Genomic DNA, 10476 nt, shown 5'->3' with positions numbered 1-10476 from the left:
ATTCTTGCAAAGTTTCTTTTGCATCTTCTAGTATCTTCTCATCATACAATAGTGATTCGTTTAAATTCCATCTTCTTATTCCTACTTTCCACTCTAGTTTTAATTGAAGTAAAATCAGATTGTGGTCCAAAATTGTGTTTGGTAGGATCTGTGTCTCATGTCTTCTCCCCAATAAATCTGTAGATAGCCATATGGCATCTATCCTACTTGAAATTGTTTTGGTTCTGAGAAATAGCTGTAATCTATTTTAACTCATGTTTGAACCTCCAGGAGTATTTTAGATCCAAACTTTCCACCAATTTAAAGGACTTAGCGGGTAGTGAAAACATCTTGCATATTATGGAGTTAATATTGTTACAGAACTGGGGTGGGGGTCCACCTAAACAGTAACATTAATAAATGCTAGGATTTGAGGTTTTTTGTGATATGATGAAAATAGGAGAATAAACCACATTTCTTGAAGCACGACAGCCTCCGCTGTGTCTTCTGTTCTTCAAAGGGACACAGACTCTGTGTGGGCACCTGAGATCCCATGCGCTTTGGGCACAGCTTGGCAAAGAGAGAAACAGGTGTTGGGCTTCTGTAACAATATCAACTATAGCAGAATTGATGATTTTTCATTCTTGGTTATTGAGAAACAATACTAGTAAACAATACTAGTAAAGAATTGTGTTTCAAAATCATGGCATTATGTGCAAAATCTGCTTTACTTCCTCTCATTTCGTCTTTTTATCCTTCAATTAGCTTCACCCTTTTCTAGGTGATATTTCCTTTAACAACTCAGCTGGAGAATCCATGACCTTCACTGCTAAAAGGGAAATGGAAGGTGGATTTGACATCATGAACATGGTCACATTCCCAAACAGGTCCTTCCTCCGAATTAAAGCTGGGCAGGTGGATGACAATGCTCATGAAGGAAAGAAATTCATCATTCATGAGGACATGATCATGTGGCACAAAGGTTTTAACCAGGTCCAGAACCTTGGTCATTCTTGTTACCCCTGCATTCGCTACATAGATGTGGCCTGGCAGAATAATCACTTCTTTTTTGCATACAATCTGTCTTTTTTGGACAGGGTCATGGGAATAATGTGGCCATCTACTATACTGAAGGATTAGGTGCAACAATGAAAAGAAAAGAACCCAATGCTATATTTAATGTAGTTCTTATCTGTACCTCATTTATATATGGCATTTCAAAATGTATTAGTGAGCCAGTAGTGGGTAGTCTCTATTTGCATTGCATAAGTGGCAAATCATCCCACCCCCGCAAATTTAAATACCACATATAAAAAGTCTTTTTAAAAAATGAAGAAAGAAAATAAGAAAATGAAAAAGGGGAACGGGGGTATAGTAAATCACTATAACAATTGTTTACAGTTAACCAACTGCATTTTTAAAGGGGGGGGGATATAATGGATAACTACAACAATTGTTAACAGTTAACTATTGCATTTTTAAAGCTAGTGTATTTTGTATAAATGAGCTCCAAGTTTAATTACAGATGTCTATTTAAAGTCGACATCTAGAAACAATCCACTCATACATGGTAGGCATAGTTAGGTCTTCAGTCCATTTAATAAATGGAGTCGTACATTAATCTTTCCAATGCAGCAATATTAGTCTTTCGGCCATAGGAAGGGTAAGGATAATCCATTCATGTTGTCTACTTGTCAAATTTTATACACTATGCATGTAGTTAGTTCAAAATAATAGTATTCTCTGATTTTTATTGTTATTTTTTCACAATTACATTTATATAATCCAGTACTTTCTCCCAAAATCTATTAATTATAGGACATTGTAAAACCATGTGTTTTAAAGAAGCGTTATCCTTATTACACAAAATGCTGTCTTAGACAATATTTTTCTACACAAACATAAAGACAATTCAGTGTGGGAATAGGGGTCAAATATTTTTCTAGTTTGACATTGCATTACATAACTTTCTAACTGACATAATTGTTTCCAGACATACTAGTGTTCTGGTGTATTTTGATCCTAATACTGTCCATCAAACAGAAAAGCCTCAACTCAGACTCCTTTCTTGTATATGGATAGGTGACTCCTATTTCTCTTTGCAATGAGCACTGCCTCCCTGGTTATGAGAAGAAAAGGAAGGAAGGTGAAAAATTTTGCTGTTATGATTGTGCCGCATGTCCAGAAGGCAAGATTTCAAACCAAAATGGTATATGACAATGAAATCATATTTTCTTTTTGTTAGAAAGTGTTAATATGGCTTGTTTTCTAATACTGTATTTACAAATGTTAAATTATATATATCTAGTACAGTGGTACCTTGGTTCTCAAACTTAATCCATTCCAGAAGTCCGTTCCAAAACCAAAGCATTCCAAAACCAAGGCACACTTTCCCATAGAAAGTAATGCAAAATGGATTAATCCACTCCACACTTTTAAAAACAACTCTAAAACAGGAATTTAACATGAATTTTACTACCTCTATTGTTGTTCTGTTAATGGTTCTCTTGACTTTGCAGCTTTTATCCATTTCCACAGTCACACATGCAATAAATCAATCAGTAGCTGTACTGGGTTCTACACAGTCACAAAAACAAATGAAACGGGAAAACCACACAAACAAAAATGCAAAAAAAATTAAATAAATAGCAAAAACAGTAGCACCAACTATAAGCTCCAAATATCTAACTGGAAGCGGGGGGCTCAAATCAGAAACGCAACACTCCAACTGGAAGAGGAACACTCTAATCGGAAGCAGAGGACTAAAAACGTAGCACGTTTGGCTTTCGAAAAAAAGTTCGCAAACCGGAACAGTTACTTCCAGGTTTGCAGCATTTGGGTTCAAAGTTGTTCGAGAACTAAGCTGTTCTAAAACCAAGGTACCACTGTACTTTGCTTGGAATAATTTGCAAATGTTTCTCTGCTAACGCCATTATCCTCTCAAGAATAATTAGTAAAACAAATACTCCTGGTGCAATACTTTCTACATAGATTTGAGAGTAAGCCCCAATGAAGATAGAATAATTTAGTTTCACATTAAAGGTAAAGGTAAAGGTACCCCTGACCGTTAGGTCCAGTCGCGGATGACTCTGGGGTTGCGAGCTCATCTCGCTCTTTAGGGAGTAGGCGTTTGTCCGAAGACAGCTTCCGGGTCATGTGGCCAGCATGACTAAGCCATTTCTGGCGAACCAGAGCAGCGCACAGAAACACCGTTTACCTTTCCACCAGAGTGGAACCTATTTATCTACTTGCACTTTGACGTGCTTTCGAACTGCTAGGTTGGCAGGAGCTGGGACTGAGCAACGGGAGGTCACCCCATCGTGGGGATTCGAACCACCGTCCTTCTGATCAGCAAGCCCTAGGCTCTGTGGTTTAGACCACAGTGCCACCCGCGTCCCAGTTTCACATTAAGATAACCTAAAAAGGAGAAATATTAAAGTGATTAAACTATTATATACTCAGCAAACTCAGCATAATATAATATTGTCTTTGGAATCTGACCTACTTCTGTTTTTCAGATATGGATGACTGTTTCAGATGCCCAGAAGATCAATATTCCAACAAGAACAAAAATGGATGCATCTCCAAAACTCTAAACTTCATTTCAAATGAAGAACCATTAGGGATCAGTTTAGCCTCAATTGTTTTGTTTTTTTCCATTGTTACAACTTTAGTGTTTAGTACTTTTGTGAAGCACAAAGATACTCCCATTGTGAAAGCCAACAACCAAGACCTCACCTACACTCTCCTCATCTCCCTTCTGTTCTGCTTTCTCTCTTCTTTTCTATTCCTTGGAAAACCTGGGATAGCGACTTGCCTTCTGAGACAAACTACCTTTGGCATGATCTTCTCTGTGGCAGTTTCCTGCATCTTGGCCAAAACTGTCACTGTTGTTGTAGTTTTCATGGCCACTAAGCCAGGGTCAAACATAAAGAAATTGGTGGGGAAAAGGTTGGCCTACTCCATTGTCCTTTCCTCTTGTCTTATTCAAGCAAATATTTGTACTTTGTGGTTGGCAACTACTCCCCCATATCCTGATTTAGATATGCACTCTGTGACCACAGAAATCATTGTGCAATGTAACGAAGGATATGTTGCCATGTTTTATTGTGTCCTGGGCTACATGGGCCTCCTGGCCATTGCCAGCTTCATTGTGGCATTTGCAGCTCGCAAATTACCAGACAGTTTTAATGAAGCCAAGTTTATTACCTTCGGCATGTTGCTGTTTTGCAGTGTTTGGCTTTCTTTTGTTCCAACCTATCTGAGCACGAAAGGAAAATACATGGTGGCTGTTGAGATCTTCTCCATCTTGGCCTCCAGTGCTGGGTTATTGGGCTGCATCTTTGCTCCCAAATGCTACATCATTTTGCTGAGGCCTCAGCTAAACAGTAGAGAACAACTAATTAGGAAAAGGATGTAAAAATTTCTTTTATTTCCCCCTATTTTTTAATGAAACTTTTATTCCTGCATGAATCCAAGGCTGTGGTTATGGGAGAAGTGACACTGGATTCAGTGGTGGGATTTTTGTTAACTTGAGGAGGACCTGTGAGCAAGGTGTAGCTAATCAAAGCCAGAGATGTTTTTTCGAAGGCACTAGAAAAGTAAAAAAACAAGTCTGAAAGCCATTAAAAATAATCTCAAATGTTGGGTTGAAATAAACGACAGACGAATGGCAAGTGTCATATGGGAGGCATCTATCGAGCATGTCTCGGAGAGTCCCTTTTATTGAATATTACAGCATTGCCACATATGTGCTTGTTGCTGATTGGTTAACACAAATACAGTGCAAGGGTTGTATATAGGCATTAATCATCAATAGATTAAAGGTTGGGAAAGGGAACATATGGTTAGACAGGTATGAAAACCTCCTTATTAAACTATTACTAGTGATTGATATTGCATGACTTAAAAGAACATAACAATCGCATTCCGTAGATGTGGTCAACCATGCATTAAGAACAGGTCAGGGTATGATGTTTCATGAACTCAATGTGAACTGAACAAGAACTTCCCATCACTCAAATGCCTTAGATAGCTGGAAATAGGAGCAGAGACAGCCAATTATACCTCATCAGTTTCATTTCTGACCTCCCCCACCCCCGGTATTCACCAGAATTTAAATCAGAGTTTCAGCACTCTCATCTACTATTAATAACATGTTTTTGTAATCTTTCGATTCTCAAAAACAGTTCACAGGGGTCTCTTGTAGAACTGTATTGGCATCACCAATAATAGCCAGCTCTAGCTAAGGATGAGCACAGGAAGGTCTGCATTTTTAGAAAAGCTGGGAGGCTATGATGTTGTAGCTATTGATATTTCTGAAATCCCCGGTTGACTGCACAGAAGATACTTTGAGGTGCTCAGTGAACAATCCATTTCTTTTTCCAAATGAGTGATACCAGCCAGGTGGCCTCATCATTGGTGGGATAGCTTCCCAGCTCTTTTATGTATTTTATGAAGTTTTCTTCAAAGAGCACACATCACAGAATATTTGAGGTTCCACAGAAAGAGTGTTTCCCTCTCTACATTCCTCCAAATCCCCTTTCCTTTTGTGTTATGCCTTTTAGATTGCAAACCTCAGAGAAGGGAGTGTCACATTTTTAATATTTATCTGCTGGTGCGGGAGGTCTGTTTAGGTGGAGAGAGAGAGAGAGAGAGAGACAAAGAAATGCTTGAATCTATAAATATCTGAGTTGTTAAAAAACCATCCTGGTTCACTCTGGGCACTCCTCTTTCTCAATCACATTCTTAGTCTTGTGCATTACTGGAAGCATTAGATATGCCTGTTAATCATCATCACCATCATCATCCTTTCAATGTATTCCCTGGCATCCACATTCCTCCAAATCTCCTTTCTCATTTTTAAAGGTATTTGAGTTTGTGAGCCCTAGGCTTGACCCTAGATTATCACTGACATAAACTGATCTGTAAGATTTCTTTTGGCTGAAGAGTCAGATCAAAATGTGCTTCAAGAAAATAAATTTGTTGGTTCACACAGAATCATTTAAATAATAGATTTAAAAAATCTTTTTAGTTCTATTTAATCACTTCCGGACTCTTGCATTTTTTGAAAATTACAGACTGTAAATATGGAGGTTGGTCTCCCATAGTGAGAATGCACAGTGATAACTAGTGCTGTGCCAAAGCCTGTCTTCCAGTTTCTAAAAGATTTTCTTCCCTTGTGGATACATATTGTTTCCTTTTATGATGATGATGATGATGATGATGATGATGATTAAAATTAAAATAACAAACCCTGCACTGATTCATTTCATAGAAAATGTCATGGACTTTCAAACTCCAGAATTCACGCCATCAGGTGCTGGGGATAAGCATTAGGGAAATGGAAAGACTTGATGTCTATTCTGAAAAAAATCTGCATTACAGAGGAGGCTTCATGGTGCACGTTGTTTCAATGGCATTTTGTTCCAAAACACTTTACCCTTCACACTGTTTCTATTAAAAATATCCCTGCTTAAATGTACTACTAGTCTCTCAAGTTCAATGGAACTTATTTGAAGTTCAGAGTGTACAGAGTTGCAGCTTTCGTAGGTCTGGATACACTGATGATGAACCTAAAGAGAAAAACAACTAGCAGACTTTTAGAAGACATCTGAAGGCAGCCTTGTTTAGGGAAGCTTTTAAAGTTTAATAGACTATTGTATTTTAATATTCTGTTGGCTGCCTTCAGGTGTTGTTGTTATTGGAAATATGAGGATTTGAACAATTCTTAAATCAAGTGAAGTGAAAAGATAAAGGAAGAGATGAAAAGTAGGTGTGTCAAAGTCCTATGAAGAACAAAAATGCCCTGATGAATCAAACTTGGAGAAATCAGTGGGGAGCTGGCTGGGATCAAACCAAGAACATTCTGCATGCAAAGCCTGCACTTAATGCTGTTGAGCTATAGAAGTCCTCAGAATCCCTGTTGCCTGTAGAGGCACTTATCTGGGCTATATGAAGATAGCAGGAAGTTTAAACTTGTTTCCTGTTGTGTGTGCATGTGTGTGTTTACACTTGAAAGATTCTCAGGACAGACACCTCTGTGAACAACCAAACACCCCAATTAATGTGAACATTAATTAATTCTGTCCCTTCTCCCTTACACAGTTCTCCTTTTCTAAGTTCTAATCATGCTGCTTTATCTGATAAATTGTGCACTCAGAAAATATCTCCTGGGGAAAAAGGCAGGGAGACACAGGCACCAGGTAGGGGCAGAACTCTGTGCCTCCAAAATATGTGTGTGACAGAGAACTCCTTCTGAGAAATCAGTGCCAGGGAGCACAGAGGAAAGCCCTTCTCCCACAGCAGCTAGAAAAGGCAAGGAGAGGTGGAGCCCATCAGAATTGCCAATATAGCCACCTTCTGCAGTGATCAAAGACAAACAGCAGAAGTTCATGAAAGCCCCTGCAATCCTCAAATACAAGTTCCTTGTATGTTATTCAGGAGACGTTAGTGATAGGCAACAAGAGGGAGGTAAAATCCTTCACCCAGAGCCCAGCAGCCAAACTGCTCAAAATTAAAGCGGGAAAAGGAGGGGGGGCCTGGGACACTTCACATAATGGACAACTTAAATGTATGGGCAGTGTCATAACAAGACTGTCCAAAGCTGATCAAAAGATCCCCTCCTATTCTGAGGAATTAACCATTCATGACAGATTTGATAAAAGCAAAAAATGGAATCTCAGATTACATGGCAGATAAGCAAAAACCCTTAAAGAAGTGAAAGTGAATTTTATTGTTTCTACTGACTTGTGATAATTTTATTCTGGATACATGCTCGTTTTAGACCTGCCTTACAAATGGAGATTCTGAATCTAAGTCTGATTAACCTTGCACAAAGTGTTTTGAGGTATCAAAGCTTCACAACCCCTGCATAAACATACAAACTCTTGTGAAGAAGGCAGCCTGAGGCAGCAACACTGATGGAAATACCACATATACTGGGATCTTGAAGGACTTTTTAGGAAATCTCCTTGTAGATGGTCCTTCAAGTGATTTTGACAACAACAACATTATTATTTATACCTCATCCATCTGGCTGGGTTTCCCCAACCACTCTAGGTGGCTCCCAACCAAATATTAAAAACACAAAACAGAATTAAACATTAAAAACATTAAAAACAGATGTCTTTAAAAAGTAATATAGTTGCTTATTTCCTTGACATCTGATGGGAAGGCAGGTGCCACTACTGAGAGGGCCCACTGCCTGGTTCCCTGTAATCTCAGTTCTCACAGTGAGGGAACCTCCAGATGGTCCTCAGAGCTGGACCTTAGTGTACGGGCTGAACAGTGGAGGTGGAGACGCTCCTTCGGGTATACAGGACCAAGACTACTTAGGGCTTTAAAGGTCAGCACCAACATTTTGAATTGTGCTCAGAAGGCCTCCCTGAAAACGCATGGCAATTTGGTCTGCTCAGTGTTGGAATATCATTGATCAGTCTAAGCAAGCCTTATAGATCTCCATCATGAGCCAATGATGGCACAGGGTCTACTAATTGCAACCTCCACTTGTGGTTCGTGGTTGGCATGCAACTTCTGAAACTCCCTTGGTATGGGGAGAAACAGCAGAAATGATTACAATCAATTTGATTATTAGAAGAGAGATAAATGCTACTCCTGAACTGAGGGTTTTTATGACATTCCAAAATAAAATCATATTTACCTTATCATAGTTAATGTCTCAGTTTGTCCTACATAGTAGTGAAAGGAAAAAAGCTGTAATGTGTTTCATTAAAGGGAAGAAAAATAAGTTAAAGAAAAATGTCATCCTGAAAACTGAGTACATAAAAAGAAAATATAAAACCAATTTAAGTAATTATTCCTAGACTTGGAATAATCTAGTCACAACTTAAAGATGGGGAAGGACAGGAATACACTGTTTGTGAATAAAGCTACAAAGCTAGCAACAGATAGCTTTCTTTTCCATGAATTTATCTAATCCTCTTTTTAAACAATCAATATGACACAAAAGGGGCAATAAATCTCTTGAAAGCAACAATACAAGAAACATGAAAGTTCTTTTGGAGAATTATGATTTATTGGAATTGAACCTTACTAGAAGTAAAGAAAATTGCTGGCTAACACTCTTCCAAGAGACACTTTGATACATTATTTCCCAACTTTCATGGCATCATCATTCCTGACTTAATGGAACACATGGTTGATTCAACCATTCAGAGGTCCCATTGCTTTTGTAAGCTGTGAGGGTGTGCCACTCTTCACCAATCAATGAAATTTAAAGGTAATGTGATTTAGATAATTTGGTTATGCTGATTATTAGTTTCTTCTAGCTAACTGTCCCCTGGTGTTCAGCTCGGGCCTCAGTACAATAACATAGCATTTGGGGAAAAAGATGCAACCTAATAACCCAAAACTGGAGGCCAAGATGGAGAAGATCTCCACAGCCAACATATATTTTCCTTTTGTGCTCAGGTAGGATGGGATGAAGGTCAGCCAAACACTGCAAAAGATCAACATACTGAAGGTGATAAACTTGGCTTCATTAAAGCTGTCAGGCAACCTCCGAGCTAGAAAAGCCACGGTAAAGCTGACAATAGCCAAGAAGCCCATGTAGCCCAGTACACAATAAAACATGAGGACTGACCCCTCATTACAGAACAGTACAATTTCCTTCATCATGGTATGCATGTCTAAATCTGGGAATGGGGGAGAGGTTGACAGCCACAAAGTACAAATGGTGGTTTGAAGAAGAAAGCAGGAAAGGACTATGGAGGTGGACAATGGTTTTCCCACCCATCTCCTCATCTTGGATCCTGGCTTGGTGGCCATGAAAGCTAGAACAACAATGCTGGTTTTGGCCAATATGCAAGAAACTGCCACTGAGAAGATCATGCCAAAAGCAGTTTGTCGAAAGAGGCAGGTCAGTGCGTCAGGCTGGCCAATGAATACCAAAACACAAAGGAAGGAAAGCAAGAGGGAGATGAGGAGAGTGTAGGTGAGGTTCCGGTTGTTGGCTTTGACTATGGGAGTATTCCGTTTCTTCAAGAAGATTCCAAGCACCAAAGCAGTGAGAAAAGCAAAGGAAAGAGCCAAAGTGGCCAAAATTATCCCCAAAGCTTCTCCATAAGACAAGAAGGTTATTTGTTTTGGAAGGCATCCATCCTGATCATTGTTTGGATACTGGTTGCCAGGGCATTCAAAACAGTCATCCATGTCTGGAAAGGAAAAGACAGGTTTCTATACATGGAAATCTTCTCTGTCATGCTTGGCAGAAATAATGCATAAAATTGAAAAGCCTTGAATTATGACTCCTAGGTAAGTAAAGGACATAACCTTATATTGAGCAGCCACTTTTGGTTATGATCCCCAACAATTAACATCTTGGATCCATGTGAAGGGCTATCATGGACCTTTCCTGGGCTGTGATCGCTTCCCCCCTGTTAATGGTGGTGCATAGCTGAAAGCATACATGGCCATTGTTAATATAGCTGCACTGCCCAATCATCATTTATCAAGGAAGATTCATGGTTCTTGTAC

General features: G+C 39.1%; 1 protein-coding gene across 1 annotated transcript; it reads right to left on the bottom strand.

Annotated features, from left to right (window-relative positions):
• Positions 1–9255: 9255 nt before the first annotated feature.
• LOC308460936 (vomeronasal type-2 receptor 26-like) lies at positions 9256–10152 on the bottom strand (the record flags this gene model as incomplete). The annotated part of the gene is made up of 1 exon (XM_080977474.1): positions 9256–10152. One exon carries the CDS (start codon positions 10150–10152, stop codon positions 9256–9258), a length of 897 nt encoding a protein of 298 aa, XP_080833600.1.
• Positions 10153–10476: the final 324 nt, after the last annotated feature.

The sequence above is a fragment of the Podarcis pityusensis genome, assembly GCF_964106645.2.
Source record: "Podarcis pityusensis genome assembly, chromosome: 13".
Lineage (NCBI taxonomy): Eukaryota > Metazoa > Chordata > Lepidosauria > Squamata > Lacertidae > Podarcis > Podarcis pityusensis.
Note: the sequence above shows the minus strand (reverse complement) of the source record. Positions and strands in the feature narration are given on the sequence as shown.